The sequence below is a fragment of the Penicillium angulare genome, assembly GCF_028827245.1.
Source record: "Penicillium angulare strain IBT 27051 chromosome Unknown utg000004l_segment0_segment0, whole genome shotgun sequence".
Classification (NCBI taxonomy): domain Eukaryota; kingdom Fungi; phylum Ascomycota; class Eurotiomycetes; order Eurotiales; family Aspergillaceae; genus Penicillium; species Penicillium angulare.
In genome coordinates, this window is record NW_026623163.1 from 8072240 (window position 1) to 8091221 (window position 18982).

At 48.4% G+C, this 18982-nt stretch overlaps 7 protein-coding genes across 7 annotated transcripts; 4 read left to right on the forward strand and 3 right to left on the reverse strand.

The window, feature by feature from the left end:
• Positions 1-438: 438 nt before the first annotated feature.
• On the forward strand, positions 439-3614 carry N7478_006924 (uncharacterized protein; the record flags this gene model as incomplete). The annotated part of the gene is made up of 4 exons (XM_056923138.1): positions 439-2578; positions 2650-2967; positions 3026-3204; positions 3273-3614. 4 exons carry the CDS (start codon positions 439-441, stop codon positions 3612-3614), a joined length of 2979 nt encoding a protein of 992 aa, XP_056781175.1.
• A 421-nt stretch (positions 3615-4035) lies between these two features.
• Positions 4036-5056, reverse strand: N7478_006925 (acetolactate synthase regulatory subunit; the record flags this gene model as incomplete). Its single annotated transcript, XM_056923139.1, has 2 exons — positions 4036-4213; positions 4272-5056. The coding sequence occupies 2 exons, from the start codon at positions 5054-5056 to the stop codon at positions 4036-4038; spliced, it is 963 nt and encodes a 320-aa protein (XP_056781176.1).
• Positions 5057-5511: 455 nt separating this feature from the next.
• On the forward strand, positions 5512-7637 carry N7478_006926 (KH domain-containing protein; the record flags this gene model as incomplete). The annotated part of the gene is made up of 9 exons (XM_056923140.1): positions 5512-5722; positions 5802-5881; positions 5938-6087; positions 6297-6318; positions 6382-6434; positions 6491-6658; positions 6715-6923; positions 6977-7544; positions 7614-7637. 9 exons carry the CDS (start codon positions 5512-5514, stop codon positions 7635-7637), a joined length of 1485 nt encoding a protein of 494 aa, XP_056781177.1.
• A 541-nt stretch (positions 7638-8178) lies between these two features.
• Positions 8179-9905, reverse strand: N7478_006927 (putative RecQ family helicase RecQ; the record flags this gene model as incomplete). The annotated part of the gene is made up of 4 exons (XM_056923141.1): positions 8179-9495; positions 9555-9589; positions 9650-9768; positions 9823-9905. The coding sequence occupies 4 exons, from the start codon at positions 9903-9905 to the stop codon at positions 8179-8181; spliced, it is 1554 nt and encodes a 517-aa protein (XP_056781178.1).
• Positions 9906-10438: 533 nt separating this feature from the next.
• On the reverse strand, positions 10439-12904 carry N7478_006928 (pentatricopeptide repeat protein; the record flags this gene model as incomplete). Its single annotated transcript, XM_056923142.1, has 1 exon — positions 10439-12904. The coding sequence occupies one exon, from the start codon at positions 12902-12904 to the stop codon at positions 10439-10441; it is 2466 nt and encodes an 821-aa protein (XP_056781179.1).
• Positions 12905-13311: 407 nt separating this feature from the next.
• On the forward strand, positions 13312-14164 carry rsm25 (mitochondrial 37S ribosomal protein mS23; the record flags this gene model as incomplete). Its single annotated transcript, XM_056923143.1, has 2 exons — positions 13312-13742; positions 13810-14164. 2 exons carry the CDS (start codon positions 13312-13314, stop codon positions 14162-14164), a joined length of 786 nt encoding a protein of 261 aa, XP_056781180.1.
• Positions 14165-15133: 969 nt separating this feature from the next.
• Positions 15134-18365, forward strand: N7478_006930 (uncharacterized protein; the record flags this gene model as incomplete). Its single annotated transcript, XM_056923144.1, has 4 exons — positions 15134-15555; positions 15660-15771; positions 15833-16185; positions 16259-18365. 4 exons carry the CDS (start codon positions 15134-15136, stop codon positions 18363-18365), a joined length of 2994 nt encoding a protein of 997 aa, XP_056781181.1.
• Between the last annotated feature and the right edge of the window lie 617 nt (positions 18366-18982).

Sequence of the window (18982 nt, forward strand, 5' to 3'; positions counted from 1 at the left end):
GGTAAAGCTTAAATATGACCAGGATCTTTTCCCGTAGCCAGACTGGGCGGTAAAGGCGGCAGAATAAGCATTTAAAGAGTGGAGTCACGGCAATTGAGTAGAAGCTCAAACTGGATGGGCAATAGGTATAAATGACCGAAATTTCTTGATTTGTTCTGTGATCACAGTATCTTCGGTAGCTCGCGTAGAGGGTTTTCTAGATGCTAAATATACGTAAATTCCCATGACAAGCGGAATTTAGTTAAGACCTGCAGCCTGAATGCCTGTTCTATAAGGCAGCAAAGCGGCATCTTCATCGGATGCTTATCGTCATTCCCGCTATCCACCCTCAGCCGAGTTACATCACTCATCGCCCCAACACCGCACGAGAGGGCTGGACATAAACCATACCTATACCTACATCTACGCCTGAAATCTACTTGAATTTCCTCGGCCAGGATGGCTGACGAGGCAAGTCGGCCTTTGCTGGATGAAGAGGGCAGGTCCTCTTCCGACCTGACCCCAGGTGCTCATCAACAACATCGGTCTTTTGTGCTGTCCTCTGAATCCACACCCCTGCTGCGTCGTGATGATCACTTCACCCTTTCTAGTCGGTCCGAATCCACCCAATCTCAATCTCATACCACGTTTCACGGAACAGAATCAAGACAATCTGTAGCATTTGGGACAGAGGCAAGATCATCTAGATCGGGACAGAGATCTTATAGATCAGGAGAAAGATCTTCTGGGACAGATGGAATAGCTTTTGGGGCAGATGGAATAGTTTCTGAGACAGGAGAAGCGTCAAACAGCACCGAAGAAAGATCCCATGGAATACAAGAACAATCTTTTGGGTCACAAGAGCAGTCCTATGGGTCTCAAGATAGATCATATGGCACGCTAGAAGGAACATACGAGACCGGGGAAACATCGCGTGGAGCAGGAGAAAGATCTTACGAGACAGAAGACAGGCAATCTATATCGCCATCTATTGTGTCTCATGAGGGAGGGTTCTCGAATGCGCCCGTTAAGAAGAGCCGGGTACGATGGCCAACAATAATCTCACTTGCACTATTAACTACTGGGGTCTTGGCTATTCTGGTCTGTGCATTCGCCGCGCCGGCCGTGATGAAAGAGTATGGACAGGGGGCTGCTGTCTTTAAGCCTGGTACACTTTCCATTGACTCGACGACTCCTGATGGGGTTCGTGCCCGAGTTCAAGGTGAATTTGTCATGGATTCGAGCCGCATTCAGAGTGCATCGATTAGAAACATCGGCCGCTTCATGACATGGATCGCAAAAGAGGTCGAGACAGGCGAGTCCGAACTCGAGGTTTACCTACCGGAGTATGGAAACGTGTTGATTGGCAACGCAACGATACCGAACATCAAACTGAACATTCGGAACGGTCATCACAATAAGATTGACGTTTTGACGGACTTGACGGCTGGAGACGTTAAGGGAATTCACGCGATTGCCATGGACTGGGTAGAAGGTAGATTAGATCGTCTTCGAGTAAGGGGAAAGGCAACACTCCACTTGAAGTCGGGCCTGATCGGGCTGGGAACTCAAGTTATAACAGATACAGTCACATTTGAAGGTGGGTACATTCTTCAATTATCAATTATCAGGTTGACTAATTTGGAAGTAGAACAAGACTTTCCACCGTTGCCAGACATCAAGGTTGTTCAACTAAACGTCCACGATGGCGAGAACAGGACCATGGAAGTCGATGCTTCATTAAATGCAATGCTCCACTCGCCGGTTTCCCTGACAATTCCTGCTCTTGGATTCGAAATACTCGTACCCAATTGCTCGCCGGGAGACCCTTATATTTTGGCGGCCAATGCAGAGACGGGTGCAATCAATATAGAGCGCAATGAAGTCACCAATGTGAACTTTACAGGCGTTGTAAAGAGACTTCCTGATGAGCTGGTTACCGCCTGTCCTGGCGAGGAAGCCTCTCCACTGGACTTCTTGGTCTCCAGCTACATCAAAGGACTGGAAACAACACTATATATCCGTGGAGCAGATGCGCCATCATCATCTGAAGCTCCAGACTGGATGGTGGACCTTCTTCGCAGCGTCACCATTCCTCTACCTTTCACTAATACTGCGTTGGACAATCTGGTGAAGAATTTCACTATGTCCGATACGCATTTCTCTCTTCCAAACCCATTCGCTGAACCCGGCAGCCCAGATGCGCAGCCCACTGTTTCTGGGGTCGTGAATGTTCTCATTTCACTTCCAGAGGAAATGAACCTTTCTGTGGAAGTTCCTCGTGTCCGAGCCTTGACAGATGTCTATTACTTGGGCGAACAGCTCGGTAACCTGAACATTGACAAATGGCAAGATGCTAACTCCACTATAGTGGAAGATATAGATGGTGACTCGGCGCTACTTGTAAAATTTGATATTGAGGATGCACCACTACAGGTGACTGATAATGACTTGTTGTCGAAATTGGTCCAAGACATGCTTTTTGGTAGCAAGGCGATTATTTTGCATGTCGCTGCGAATGTAGATGCAAAGGTCTCAACTGGATTGGGCCGATTTGCCATTCGTGGGATCCCTGCAGATGGGGATGTTCCTGTGAACAGTATGTTTTCGTGAATTAGATAGTACAAATTCTACAATGTTTTCGGGTTTTTGTCGTTGACTTTTTAATAGTCCCGTCGGGCAATTCTATTGAGCATTTGAACCCCCAAATTGTCTCTTTAGAAGTAGGCGAGACCAATCAATCCTCGCTCTCTATGTTGACTGTTGTCAACTTTACAAACCCCACGGAATATTCAGCAACTGTTCCATTTGCTGATGCCCGAGTCTTATACAATGGCACAGCTGTCGGCCATGTCGTTGCGCGGAATCTTTCTCTCGTCCCTGGCAATAACACCAATGCTTCCATAGAAGTGTGGTGGAACCCACTAGGAAATGGTGGTTTTAACGGGATAGAAGCTGGAAGAGCCCTCATATCATCCTTCATTTCAGGTAGCTCTCAAACTGGACATCGCGCGTCGAACCCTCATGACCTAACGTGTTTTAATAGGCGACAACACCAGCGTCACAATTGAAACATACAAAGGAAGTATTCCTGCTCTCCCAGAACTTGGAAAAGCATTGTCCTCTATTCAATTTGAGGTCCCACTTCCTAAAATATCAACACCGGATGACGATGACGGTGACAGTAGCGACTCTAGCCACCCGCACTTCATCCAAGATGCAACGGTATAGCCCCGCTATAAAAGCACACGCCTTTGAACATCGTCTTATGCTAATATTTTGATACTCTCAAGGTCCATATCTGGTCTTCAACAGCCGACTTCACCCTCTTCTCCCCATTGACTTCGACTACCATTGGGATTACTTCCATCCACGCGATTGCTTTCTATGATGAAAACAAACCAGTCGGCCGAATCAACTACAACGAAACATTCAACGTATTGCCAGGTCTATCACAGTCGCCGCACCTTCCAGTTGATCTGGTCCTCGGAGGAGGTGCATATGATGCTCTGCGTCGAGCTTTGGGCCAGTCATTGGCGATGGATACGGTGGCCAAGGTCGGAATTAAAGTAGGCGATTATGAGGATCACGTCGTTTACCGGGGCAAAGGAATCGAGGCGAAGGTCAGATTCTAAGATGCTGGCTTATTTCGGGAATTTCGGGTTTTTATTGTACAAAAACAAAACAAAATTATAATAGATATGCATATATGACCGGCGGCATTTTGCTTATTGCCGTGGTCATTGCGGGTTAAATGATTGCTTGCCTTGTCTCAACTGCATAGATAGAGTTCGATATCTTGGATAAGCTTATCAGTAAATTTGACCTAGAATCAGAGTGAACATTTGTTTCAGCAGCACGTATATCTATCTCTAGGTACCAAGTGTATCTATGTCAAAGAGGGAAAGACTCGGTGAAAGATATGATTCGTTTTACATGTTGATAATAAACCTCGAAATAATTAAAGACAGAAGCCAGGGGAAGCTAGCAGTGCACAACGGAGAACCATCATATTGGGTATGTATGTTTTTAGATTGGAAGATGGAAACAATCGATTTAACCGGGAGGCAGGGTGCTGGCGTCGACGACATCGGCGGCGTCCTTCTCGATCTCCTCGCTCTGCTCAGAAAGAGGAGAGCGGGGCAAGGCCATGAGACCGGTACGAGTAGACTCGAGGATACCGAAGGGGCCAACCAGCTTGAGGAAAGAGTCAATACGGCTGGGCTTGGCAGACCTAAACAGAATTCAAATTAGTAAAATGCTAGCAAGCCATAGAAATTCGATTTACTTACACCTCAACAATGCAGTTGTTGTTAGAGATATCCAGAACCTTACCACCGAACTGGTGAGTCAGGCGGGTGATAGCATCCAAGTGCTCGTGCTTGTGGCGGAGAGCCTGGCTGAGAGGCAGGTTGCGAGGGTGGTACTCAACCTCGGAGGAGACTTGGTTCTTGCCTAGTTCTTCACCAGGAGTGATGATCTCACGGTGGTGCTGGAGAAGCTCCTCGAAGAACTCAGGACCCAGGATAGAGACCTTGGCGAGCAGCAACTCACGCTGCACAAGAGCGGAGTCGGTGTAGTCCAGAACAGCCCAGACGGGGACAAGGTCATCAAGCTGGCGACGAGCCTGCTCGACGACACCATTTTGGCCCTGCAGGACAATGGTCATACGGGAGAGATCCTCAACCTCAGTGTTACAGACGACCAGACTGTCAATGTTGAAGCCACGGGCGGCCAGAATTCCAGAGACACGGGACAGAACACCGGGCTCGTTCTGGACCAAGCAGTTCAGGACATGACGCTTAGGGGGGTTGGAAGGAGGCACGGGGGTCTCGTAGAGAATCGACGAGACGGCAGTAGGAGCATCCCACTGGGAAGAAGTCTCATTGACTGGCAAGGGGAGAGGAGAACGACGGTGCAATGCCTTGTAGGCCAGAGCAGACGTCGAGCTGGATGAGGCACGGATGGTGGTGAATCGGGGCAGAGCGGTAGCGGTGCGAGACCGGGCAGCAGCTGCAGTTGAAGAAAGGGTCGACGCTGCTGTCGCAGACAGCGCCAATGGGTGCCTGAAAGCCATCTTAGGAGTTCAGTAACACCAAAGAATAGTACGATGAATCACCTCCAGACTCTCCGGATTCTTTTTGATTTAGTTCCGACCTCGGCCAGTGCTGAGTCATTTTACACTAGTCTTCAATAGTATTAGCCTAATAGCCCTGCACGGTCACATGACCTAGAGCGGCCTAGTCTCGAGGCGCTTTGTATCAGATGCAGACTTGGGAAAATCCAACAAGAAGTGCTAGGGTTCTTCTCTTTTCTTTGTTGGCATTTTCACGGGCCGACCTTTGGAATCTACCTTCAGCCAGGAATTGGGGCTTTCACTTGATCCTTTTTCTTGTTTTGGTTTCACCTCACATTCTATCTCCTTTAAACGATATCACCTTCCCGAGATTGATCTGGACTTTTTTATGGGGGGAGACTTATTCGCATTTCTCACCTCCATCACTTACCGCTAGGCTATTCGCATACTCCACCATGGCCGATGACGACCGCCGCGCCAAGCGCTCCCGCTTTGACCAAACCGAAGCTGAACCCCGTCGTTCACGATTCGATCGTCGTTCGCGATCTCCCTCCGCGAAACAGTCGGAATCCACCCGCACTCGAAGCCCTTTGAGTCGTGAGGCTCGCAGCCCGGCAGAAGATGGACCGTCGAAACCAGCTGTCTCAGATCCAGCAGCAGCCGCAGGTAGGTGGCTCCATACACATTCGTTACTGAGTTCTTTCATCTCTTCAGATCGCTGACAATTTGTTACCATTCTGAACAGCTGCTGCCGCCGCCAAAATCAATGCTCAGCTGCAGGCAAAGAAGGGCATCCAGCATGTTGATGTTCCCCCTATTCGCACGGTAAATACCCTCTCTTGTTCGAATCTACTTGAATAAATTCTCATGTGCCTTCATAGACCGAGAGCCCTGGTATGAAATCCGATGAGGCCGGCGCAGACGGCTCCAGCAAGGACGTTTATGTCACAGATGGAGACTATATCAAGGATGTCGAAATCAATGATTTACGCAACCGCTACACCCTAACCAAGGGTTCTACTCAACAAATGGTAAATTTCTCCTGTTGCCATTCCGCTGATCTTCCAGACTTGTTTCTTTATGGACGAGAAAGACACCTTGGAATATCTCCCCTTGAACCTGCCCCTTTTATCTAAATGTCTCCTGTCTGGTTGGATAAAGCTTACTCAAGACCAACTAAACGCATAGCATCCAAAACTCCCTCTGCTGCATCTGCTAACCTCCACTGCGTGATTTATAGATTAAAGATGAAACCGGCGCTGGTACGCCTCCTTGCCTATTTCTTATTTCTTATTAAAGAGGCATATTGCTCACTTTTCTACAAGATGTCACGACTCGAGGAAGTTATTACCCCGATAAAAATATGTCGACTGCCGCGGTAAGTCATGCTCTTTCAATTCACAGAAATATGAAACTGAATGCTGATCGTTTTAGAACCCACCTCTCTTTCTTCACATCACCAGCACTACAAAGGAGGGTCTTGAGAAAGCCGTCCAAATCATTGATGACCTTATTCAAAAGGAACTCCCAAATCTGGTTGATGAGCGTAGATTCCGCCGTCGAGAGCCTGAGACTCCCGTTGAGCGGGATGAGTACGGCCGTGTAAGTGTCTGCTCTGACCAGAAACAATAATGAAAGACTCAACTAATGTGGTACAGCGCAAATGGCCTGATGAGCGTATTCCAATTGACCTTGAACCTATTCCTGGGTTCAACCTTCGTGCCCAGGTTGTCGGTCAAGGTGGTGCTTACGTCAAACATATCCAGCAGAAGACCCGTTGTCGTGTCCAGATAAAGGGTCGTGGTTCTGGTTTCATTGAATCTAGCACTGGAAGAGAAAGCGACGAAGCCATGTTTTTGCATGTCGCGTAAGTATCAATACTGCACTTTGTGATGAAACAATTTTAACTTACTATAACAGGGGACCGGACGCGAACGATGTCCAGGCTGCTAAGGAGCTTTGCCTCGACCTCCTTGGTAACGTCAAGGAGCAGTATCAGAATTTCAAAGATAACCCACCCCAGCATAACTATGGAGGATATCGCGGTGACCGTGGTGACCGTGGCGACCGCGGTGACCGGTATCACGGTGGTGGTGATCGTGGTGACCGTAGTGGTGGCGGTGGCTATAACCGCCGTAATGACTACCAGCAACAGCAACAGCACCAGCACCATTCTCCTGCTGCGGCTGCTAGTCCCACCACTCCGGGCGCAGCAGGCGCTACCGCAGCTAGCATGGCTGACTACAGTGCTCAGTACGCTCAGCAGTATTACGGAGCTACTGACCCCTACGCTGCTTATGGTGGGTATCAGAATTATGTGGCATACTACCAGTATTACCAGCAAGCTGCTGCCGCCCAGCAGCAGCAACAACAACAGACGGAGGCGGCAGCTCCCCCTCCTCCCCCGCCAGCTAGCGAAGCTCCTCCACCTCCTCCCCCAGGTTCTGGATCACCTCCTCCTCCGCCCGGCGGAGGCAGCTATACTGCGGTATGAAGTCACAACTCTTCACTGGATTGAATAGCGTTTGGGATGAGATAGCTGATTTGATTTACTCAGGTTCCTCCCCCACCTGGTCTTTAGTTCTGGGGCAGGACAAAAAATGCGCCTCTTTGGCAGCTCGAAAAATAAATGGCAAGTTTCGTCTTGATCATTCAAATGTGAAGAAAGGATAAAGCGATTCTTGATTTTTAGTGCAAGTTCTATGGGTTGTGATTTCTATGCTAAATAGCAGTTTCTATCTTTCTCTCCTTCTTGTAATTTGATCGGTGTCTCTTCAGGTTTGTTCAAAAGGCAAGTCCGGCGGCATATACCTCAGTTGAGAGGGCCTGGGAACAGGTTTCCCTCACGAGGTCTTGTTTTATCCTTTTTCATTCCATGAAACCTGAACTGGACATACTCATATTATAGGATCACAGGAAAGATTTTCACTTAATTGTTAATATACACTCATTTCAGATGCCAGTGGGTTATATACATGGATGGCCCCTAAGTGAGTAATAATCAAAAACCATACTATACAGTAAAACCATGCAAGCTTGTTAGGTTCATGCAGGATGCAAAAAGGGCGAAAAAAGGCCTGGACACGATGATCGTCCGGCGTAAATAACATCACTCCTTACTGTTAAACATATCCCTCGTCAATCATATAATCAGATGCATACATCGTCCTTTTGCGCTTTCCCAAAGACACGCGACCCTCTTTGCAAAAATCACAAGCATAGTTGCAAGGCGTAGAACATGGTCCTCCAAAACCATCCATTCTGGCTGCCTGTGAGGAAGGTGGCTGCTGTGAACCCATTTCCTCCAGCTCAAAGTCTCCAAATAGATCCTTAATAAGATCATGTCGGCACCTAGTCACGCTCTCGCAATATCGCACGACCTTCTTAAAGCTATCCATGCGTGCCTCTTGATTCTTCATCAGACTCGCAATAACGTCCTTCGGTCCTCCGCGATTTCGCATATTCTCCGTATCCCGATTCATACGATCGATGATACGATCACGCTCATTCAAATTATAGTAGACAAGAGAGGCAGCTGCGCGCCCGTCTCGACCAGCTCGACCCGATTCTTGAACGAATCCCTCAAAGCTTCGCGGCGGTGTCCAGTGCACTACAAAGCGAACATGAGGGTTATCGATTCCCATACCAAAAGCATTTGTAGCGACGATGATCGAGAACATTGGTCTTGGCTTGTCACCTGTTTGTGGCGCTTGTTTGGGCTCTGTCCACAATGCTTGAATTCGAGTTCGATCCTGTGGCGCAAGACCTGCATGATAAGCTACCGCAGAGATACTCTTGTCTTGCGATAACCGGTATGCAAGCTGCTCAGATACAGTTCGTAGGCCAACATAGACGATTCCCGACATTGGTGGTTGGCGGGCGGCTTCCTGAACGCCGAGACGGGCTTCTCGTCTTTTTTTGATGGTTCTGATGTATGCTAGGAGATTATCGACTTGGGCGCTTTCATCCCCTTCGTAATTTTCGAGATATCTGACCTCGTAGTGAATGTTAGGGCGGGCAGATGGGGTATTGAAGAGTTTGAGGTTTGTTGGATCTAAACCTAGCATGTTAATGATATCTGTGCGAACTCGAGGAGTTGCCGTTGCCGTTAGAGCTGTTATTGGGACTGGTGGGTTGAGAAGACTCTTTTTGAACCATCCTAGCTCTTGGTAGGCTGGACGGAAGTCATGGCCCCATTCACTCATGCAGTGGGCCTCATCGATGGCCACACGAGCAAGTTGTCCTTGACGATGTACGAGTTGAAGATTCCTTCGGAAGCTGTCTGTTTGACACAACTCTGGAGTTACGTACAAAAGACGTGTCCGTGGATGCCCTGAGCGCATATCGTCTAGAATAAGACGTCGCTCTGCTATGGTTGTGTTGGAGTTTATTGTTGAGACTTCCACTCCTATATTTTTGAGAGCATTGACTTGGTCCATCTGTTTCTTATTAGAAAATATTCCATGGCTGGGTTCATATTCAACATTGAATCTCTTACCATTAACGCGAGGAGAGGACAAATCACAACTGTCACTGTAGAAGAAACGTTAACCCTCCGCTACAGAAAGTAGCAACTGGGAAGAAGATCCATACACCCATTGCTAATTACGGCTGGCAACTGAAAGCACAAGCTTTTGCCAAAGGATGTAGATGCTTGGAGGAAGACATCATGACCTTCAACGACTGCCTTGATGACTTCTCGCTGGAGAGGACTAGTGGGGCGTTAGCCTCAAGCTACGTATCTCAAGATGAATTGCATCACTTACCGGAATGATTTTTTGCGAAAGACACGGTGCAGGTAAAATTCCAAATCTGGCCTGCGCCGTGTAAATGATCCTTTATCAGCCATTGGGCAGCATAGCAGAGACTTGGACGTGGATTCTCCTAGCCAAAAAAAGACGTGAAAGTGACCTGTCGATTACACTTGAGCAAGCATTGCGCCGTACGCGTCTTTAGGTGGGAAAGGCCGACGCGAATTCACGTGACGAGGTACGATCCCCTACATCAAGGTGAAAATTGATTGCATTATTTTATAGAAAATATTATTCAATAATCAATTAATTAATCTGCCCAATGTATCTATCGTGAAATCTGAGTTCGATATTGTAACCATGCAGCTAGATATGCACGTCTAACTCATTGTAGCACATTCTTCGTATTCAGTTCTGATCCATCATAAAGCTTCCATGTTGTCGTCTACTCCGTACTGATTAAGCATGTTGGGACACCCGATAGGAGTCTAAAGATACTAGTATCAAAAGCCTACTTAGATGAAGACTGAAGACCTTGTAAAATATATTAATCGCTGAATTGAATCGGTATATAATGGGTAGTAATGTACAAATATAAAATCACAATCGTCCACAGGCTCTCCATCATATCTTACATGCGTCGTGGAGGTCGAGACATTTCTTGGTCAAGCACATCCTTCACAGCAGCTGTATCGCTTTCTTTGCGATTCTCAGAGTTCCACATTGGCTCAAGTTGTGACCAGACTTCCGTGACCGCTCGAGGACCACAGCAGCAGCCAAATGCCCGCAGAATGGCGATGGCCATCTGTCGTCCCACAAAAACGCCATTTTGAAGCCGCTTGGCTGCGTGGTCAATATCCTGGCGGTTGAGAGAACTATCTGGATCATCCATGTCGTACTCGAAGGCATGTTCTTTCGGGTGACTGTCTTCTTCATTGGCGCTATCTTGGGAATCTTGACCCCTCTCGGAGTTTCCAAGTGTTTCAAGGGAGTCGCCGGAAACTGCTGAGCTTTGTCCAGGTGCATTGTGGTGGGCTTCCGTACTCGTTGATGGCAACTGGATATAAAACGAGCTGCGGTCGTCGGATGTTTCTTTGGCAGAGTTCTCAGTTACAGGGTCTTCTTTGTCCAACGGGTTTTCCCAAGTCATATAAGGGTTCTTGAGGTCAAATGCGAAAACTCTGGCCCTCGAGTCACGGACGGCATCTATGAAACCAAGCCAGGTTCTTCGAAGTCTCTCCACCGACCATGCTTTCTTTCGGCGTCCATGAGCAGCAAACCCTTCAAAAAGAAAGAGGTATACTACATGGCGGGGTGGAACCTCAAATGTCCTTTCCATGTCGCGTAAAATGCTCATGAACATGTCAAGGTCACCGGCTTCCCGCGCATAATAACGAAGCAAGATATAGAAAGTCCGCGTGTCGGGTGTCATGGGTAGAGAGTTTTGAAGAGCACTGTGGTCCGCAGGAAAATCTTTTTTGAGTCGCGTGGACATTCTCAATAGACGACCAAGAGTCTTAGTCTCTGCTCGATATGACGAGAAGTCCGTGCGGAGACTAGGCTGGTTTGTAAAACGAGCATTTGATTTCAGAGAGCCTCCGTACCTCGAGGTTTGCACATGCATCATTCGCTTGTACAAATGCTCTGCAGTTTCAACGTCGCCGGCTCGAAGGAAAGATCCTATCAGAGCGTTCAACACAACAGTATCAACGAGCTCCCCTGACTGTGTAAATGCCTCGAAAGTGGCACTGATCCCATCCGAATCTTTCTGTATTCCGTAGTAGAGGATTTTCGATACAAGCCCTTCGCGTCCAAACTGAATACCTCGCTTGTGCATCTCGTCTTCTAGACGGCTGGCAACAACAAATTGACCGGCTTTTATGGCAGTATCAAATAGAGTGGTGAATACAACGTTGTCAGCACGAATTCCAGCGAAATGCTCCATGTGTTGCCAAAGTCCAATAGCTTGAACCAGCCGACGCTTCGAAACTTTTCCATTGTTGCTCTGACCAGCCAAGTGGATTGCAGATGTCCACATAGAGAGCGACATTGGATGGCCTGCTGCAATCATATCATTCACCAATGCGAGATAGCGACGTGAGTCTGACCAGCGTTGATTGGGAGGCATCGCAAGTCGTCTCAAAAGTGTGCCACGCGAACGTTTGGACAAATAAGCGACTCCGGGGGTTGGCATTTGCCTGTATAAATTAAAAAGCTGCTGTGCGCTGAACTGTTTCCGACTAGGCAATGCTTCAACAAGCGCAGCAACCGACGCAATCTCTATTGCATCACGAGTTTCATCTTCATTTCGAACAAACGTTGGTTTGGGCACCAATGCATCGAAAACTTTCTTCCAGTTGTAGTTCCAACCCAAATGTCGCATTAGTAGGCTGGATATAGCTTTTTGTACTCGTTCGTCTCGACGGGGGGACGGTTTCTCTGGCATGTCTGGTTCTGTTGTGTCGTCTTGATTTATCAAATAATGTAAATTTTCTTTCGGAGGGATTATCAATCGAAGGTTGCTCGGTATTGTATCGAAATAATGGTCTTCAGAGAATTGTTGCGTTTTGCTGTCCGGGATTTCTGGTAATCTTGGAAGCATATGGGAACTATCCTCCTCCTCCTCTTTCCCCTCTATATTCGTGAATTCAGCAACGGGCCCCTCCGAGCGAACTTCCTCCACCTGTGCTAAACCGTGACCGAGCCGCGATTGAGGTTGCGACGGGTGGACCGAGAACGCCGAGAACTGCCAGCGCCTCCGACACGGGATTTCATTATGGTTTTTCCTGTCTTTCCTCCTGAACCCCCGGCGATCGATTTCTGATGCCGCCAAAGATATTGTTGACAAGCCTCGGCCTCGTGGTGAATGCTCGTGGCAGAAACCGGCCAGGACAAGCGAGCCAACAAAAACGTCTGCTATTGACGCGACACTAGGGCGAGACCGGCGGGTAGAGAGGGTTCGAATAGAGGGAGGGCGGGACAGAGGGAGTCTCTGATGAGACATTGAATTGGGTTTAGAGACGAGGGGATCATCCAGAGCCGGTTTGTAGGGATCTCGCAGGCTCGGCGAGCTGGGGGACCTAATGGAATGAGGCATGAGATGGCAGACATTGTGGCACCAAATCAGCGCTGCATGTCCCCAGAAAAGGCTTGGTAACCGAACCGAGAATCTAGTGAGACTCCTTCGCGGCCCTTGGAAGCAAAGAAATGTGAATTAGAAAGTGAGAGTTGGATTGAAGTAGAGGAAGGTGTTTTTTTGATGAACGGACCTTCTGGCTTTGCGGCGGAGTCGTGCTGGCCAATCGGCGCGCAGTATTGCCAATCGTATCTTTTTCGACTCCCGCACCGCTCAACCTCTGCTTCTTCACGATCAGAAACGCGCGCCATCCCCTTCAATTGCCCCACGGGCCGGATTACTGATTCTTTAATTTTGTATTTTTTACGCATCGCGTCTACACAGGCATTCTAGGCTGTGTGTAGATATCCCCCGATCACCAGGTCATCATGGGCAAAATCAACCTCACAGCCCTTCGGGTACGACAGACCGCGATCAACCAATTCGCCAGCGGAAAGATCAACAAGCTGCCACAATGGGTCAATGTCGTCGGTGATATTCCTCCTTCAGAAGCTCTTGTTCGCAACCGCCCCCCGCAGCACCAGCTGCTCCGACAGCGGGTGAAGACACTCCCCGGATCCTCGCAGCCGCAGGTCGTGCTCGAGGTCGAAGAAAAACGCCGCAAATCTAAGAAGCCCAGTCGCCTATTTCAGCCCGTCCATGTCAGATATGAGGAGGACGAGCTGCGAACACAATTCTTCAAGGATCATCCTTGGGAACTTGCTCGCCCTCGCGTCCTTGTTGAGAGCACAGGAAAAGACCACGAGAATTACGATTGGAGCCGCCTCCGACAGCCTGGAAAAAGATTAGATGGTGAAAGGTCAGCTTCAGGTCTCATCTAAGCTCGTAGGTTGTGTACAGTAGCTGATTTTCTTTTTTCTATTTAGTGTCGTTCAACGGCAACTCTGGCTCCTGAACAACGTTCCCGACATGACCAAGGAAAGCGCCTACGATGTTGCCCGTCGAGAATTCTATCGACTCCGCCTGCAGGAGGATATTGAGCGACGAGTTGCAGCGGAGGAAGCCGAGGCGACCGGAGCTCAATTCGGACCCAAGTACCTGGACATTGGTATGGAATTGGAGAACAAAGAATACGAGAAATGGAAGGAATGGGCCAAGTTACAGTCACAGATTTTTGGACAACGAGCCGCAGCTCTATCTGGTGCCCCGGAGCTTGCGTCAGAGGGTGACAAGGAGGACACTGCAAGCCTCGATGTTCCAGAGTCTGAGGCTGAACAGTAGATGTTCACCCAGAATTAACCAAAGCCCTTTGCATGTCTGGCATACGTTGCGCGTTGATTCGCTTGTTATATCTAGTCCCTCGATACTCTGCCTCATATGGTCATGTACATTATATTATTCATCTATTCATCCTTCTGTATTATTGAAACCGTTGAAGGAGACAACATGGTTTCCACTCCTCTACATGATAACACAGCAAAGACCGTAGTCCACCGCCCTATCTAAAGAGATATTAATTGAATCTTCAAATACTAATGTTATAAGGGATATTAATTTAGAGAACGTTATCATGTTTCTATTTTCCTGATTTGTACTGATTATTTGTTTCTCGTTTCTAGTTGAACAGTCAAACCGGTGGGCCGTGCCAGATAGGTGAAACACTTACAATTAAGTCGAAGCCGTTAATCCCAAAAGCTCGGGGTTTGGGTGTCACCCAATCACAGCACTTCCGGCCTCTCCAACTTCCCTTCATTCCAGCCTGGACTGCGTTGTCTTCTAAATACCACCGAGCAAAGAGGTTGTACACATACTGTATAGTATACATTTTCCTTCGATTAGCTCCGACTTACTTCCGCGATTACAACATTCTTCCTACCGATCCCCTCCTATCCTGTCGCTGCTGATCCTCTGCCTCGAGCGTTTTACCCGTCCGATCTTCGAGGCACCATTCGTGATACACGGACAGCCTTGCTACTTTCGTCTGGATAATTACAAGTCTTCAACTTTCGTCCCGACCGGAAGACCTACGTACCTTTGATCGCTCGCTCTCCTGTTTTACGTCCTACGCTACCGCGTTGCCCTGAATCGCGCGACAACGTAATCAGATCCACCCATTGGAATCACCTACCCCAATGAGGATGCTTGGACTGAAAGTACTGGTCACCTGCTGGTAGTGGTCGAATACTGGAGGATTTTGGTCTTGGGCGCCCTTTCAAAACCGAGTGCGCATAACCATAGCGCTGACGAGCAATGATGTCCACAATGAATCGCCCCGAAGACACCATTCGCGGTCCCCGGTCATACCCAAGTCCAGCCGAGGATGAAGACAACGAAAAAGGGCCACACGACTCCCTTGTACCGCCACCACTGTCATACAATGAAGGATTCCCAAGTTTCGATGGAGAAGGGTCCAGGCCTGGTACAGCCATGGGCGACACACCTAAGAGTACTGGCAAACGAGGGTCCGGTCCGAAACCATTGACACAAGATGAAACAATCGAGCTTGCCAAGCGTGCTGTCGAGAGTGGGATCCAAGACACAAAACGATCGTTGGCGGGAAGCGAGGCAGTCACTGATGTAGTGAAGCCCAAATTGACGATTGATCTGGGCCATTCACATATCGTTCGCATACCGGAGCCTGTTGTGGATATTATAAAAGATGAAGTGGAACGGTATGTCTGATCTGCGCCCTGGCTCTCTTTGTTGCTCAGGATCTCTTATGATCTCATGCGAGGCGATCAACTAAACCAACACGATGATTGACTCTGCGATATAGGCTCTCTCTTTCGAACAACCACCTGTTTCATATTCCATACCGCTTTGCTGAATGTTCTCATCTCCGATACCTCAATATTCGAGCTAATAATTTCCGTGAATTCCCCAAAGGGGTACGTTTGAAATTGCCCATTTCCCCCAAAGTCAAAAATGTTATTTGCTAATGGTGCCTAGGTGTACAAATTACTCCTGCTAGAAATCCTTGACCTCAGTAGAAATAAAATCAGCATATTGCCTGATGAAATTAGCAGGCTGAAATCATTGCGAGTGCTTTCTGTTATGCAGAACAGACTCGATGAACTTCCTGTCGGTTTATCTGACATGAATAAGCTGCAGATTCTCAAAGTTGCTGGAAATCCTCTGCGATCCCCACTCCGACGTGTCTTGGAGACATCGGAGACAGACATGGCACCATCGGCAATGACAGACAACGAGAAGGAGGTCGCGGTTACTGCAGAATTGAAGAGGTTTCTAAAGACTCGGCAACAAGCAACAACTCCAGAACCTGAGCTTAGTACAGATGCAAGGTAAGGTTACCTCTTATTTCAGGTAACCGCGAAGAACAAAAAAGCTTACCTCTCTTACCTCTCTCCCCATTAGTGAAAGCTCGTCATTTGAAACACCTCGGCCGGCGCCAGTGAAGCGGAAACTGAGCAGTCGCTTTCCCGTCATACCTAGTACTGGCGATAGCTCAGCAGCGTCTTCTCGATCACCGTCTCTTTCCCGAGGGGCAGGAATGCCGGCGGCAACAAAAACTCACTACCGCATGGCTTCCGGTCAACAAAGCGGTAGCTATCAACTGGAAAGCCTTCGACGACCCAGCGCGACACCACTTATCAATGAACGCAACCGAAGCAATAGTGAAGGCATAATCCAAGCATCATTTGCTGCTCGAAGCAAGCGCATGGGAGTAATCACCCGCAAGAACACAGATCTAGGGACACTTGATGAAACTCGGGCCTATCGCAACAGTCATTTACGAGGTCTTAGCCATGGTTCCGTACTTCGACCACGACCAGCGGGGCCGGCTCCAGCCAGTGGCAGTAGTTCATCAAGTCCTAGCAGCCCTCGAGACCGTCGACGACCGCGAGATGGCTGGGTCAATCGAATGTCCAGTCTTCCAGAACACAAGGGGGAAAGAGGCTCAGACGGACCAGTCATCGAGAGCGCCAAGGGGATTTTATTCGCTCTCTTCCAGGTCCATTCTCATATTTCCACCTTAATAAATGTGATCAAGCGTGATGACACCAGACGTCATAGTCTGGAGCTCGTGTTCTACAACGCCTCGACTCATGTTGACCGGCTCAACGAGGCTCTTGAGAATGCAGAGACGTTTCTACCCGACGATCAAGACTCGACGCGGGGAATGAACGAGACCGTGAAACGAGAATGTGAAACATGCATTGCAGCTTACTCGCATGTTGGAACTCAGCTCCGTAACAGTGCTGCAAAGATTGTTTCCAATGCCGACTCACGGTATGTTCGTTCATTGATGCTTATGATGTATGGAAGTTTGGTGGAGCTACGAAATGCTTGCGCTGGGCTCAACGTTTCCCTTCAACCAGCCAAGAAAACCCTTCTGGAGTCCAAGCCAATCATTCCTGAAATACAAAAGGGTCCTTCGGCGCCAGCAGAACGGCCTTTGAGGCCATTGGTCACGCCTACCCGGGAAACAACTGCACCTACCCGGCGATTACGCAGCGACACAACCATTAGACATCCCCAAGTACCCTTGACACTTCCAAATTCGCAAGTCAATGGCTCGCCCGGATTCATCACGCCATCATCATTCAACTACTCACGCAGTAGGTCCAGCAGCCGGACAAATTTGATCAACACATCTGTGCCTACATCTATGGCCACACCTCGCTCTGGCGAGTCATTCCCTCCCATGCCTGTTGGCATCGCTCCTCGAATCAATCCATTGACTGGATTAGATGAAATTGAAGAAGAGCGTATCTTTGAAAGAATCTTCTACCAACTTACTTCTGCGTACAGCGCAGCGCTACAAGCACTACCGTTAGCCCGTCGGCAATTATTACGGTGTCTTGAGGCTGCCGAAAAGTCTCGCGAGTCTGAAGGGATCCAGATGCTATGGAACAACCTCATCCGTCGATGCCAGTCATGCATAGAGGTATCGGAGGCACTTGGCATACGTCTGTCAACGATGAAAGTCAAGGAACCAAACGGTGGACTCCGCAATCAGCGTGAGTTCTGGCAACTATGCAAGGCATTTATGCAATCCTTTGTAGATCTCGTGACAGACATGCGAGAGGTGCGCAGTATGCAACGTCTACCCCAGGATATCGTTATTATCCTTCGCCCTGTCCAAAAAGCTAGCAGGGAAGCTGGCCGCCTGATCGAAGCATCCCCCTGGTCTTTCCTAGCAGACATGGCCAGTAATGCACCAGCAAGTCACCTCTACGGCCCTCCACTACAACCGCCACATATTCAACATCAAACCTCATCATCTACATCCGCAATCGCCTCCCACTCCCTTCCATACCTGACGACTGGCATGTCCCCTCAATCCATTACTGTCCCGAGTACCCCGCTCAGCGCTGCGCTCGGTCCCGCGGCACAGGCTACTGTTCCCTCAACCCCGGCCAGTGCTTACAGCGACAAATTCTTCGAGGGTGATGTGTTTCAACGCGCTGATTCACTCCTGTCAATGCAACAACAAACACCATACTTTCGTCGAGTCTAGCTCGTTCCCATTGCTATGCCCCCCTCATGATGATGATTTGCGCCCGTTACATGCATTGACTACCCGGCATAGACAGAATTCATTGTACAAGTTTTTATCTGTCTTGCCTCGATATTCGTTTTTTTATTTATTTAGCGAAAATGCGATATGGCTTTTATTTTGGGTTGGTGGAGGAAATATTTGATCATATGGCGCGGTTTTAATGCGTGAAATAGTCTATATAGGACAATCATACTCATGAATATTACCGTCCCTTGCGATTTCCTCGGATGCTTCTTCAGATATTATTTGGCCTAATTAGTGCTGACGTTTGTAAGCCCTTCCTTTAGATATAGTAGATATAGAGGTCTGAGGCCTGATCTGCACAGGTGGGAACGTAGTCATCGTGACTCATGGTGGGTCATCGTTGGTATTTTTTGACAGCGTATGAAAATGCCCATTATCCGGGGGACTAAAGAAGCTAACGTACAGTATTTAAACCTAACTGGAACACTCTGCTTCTCAAATCGGCTTTGTTTATTTTCCTTTTTGGAACTATATGCGGTGCCGACCTCACAAGCTACATCATGTAGAAGAAACCACTCACACGAACTTGAAGTAAAATAGATATATGCACA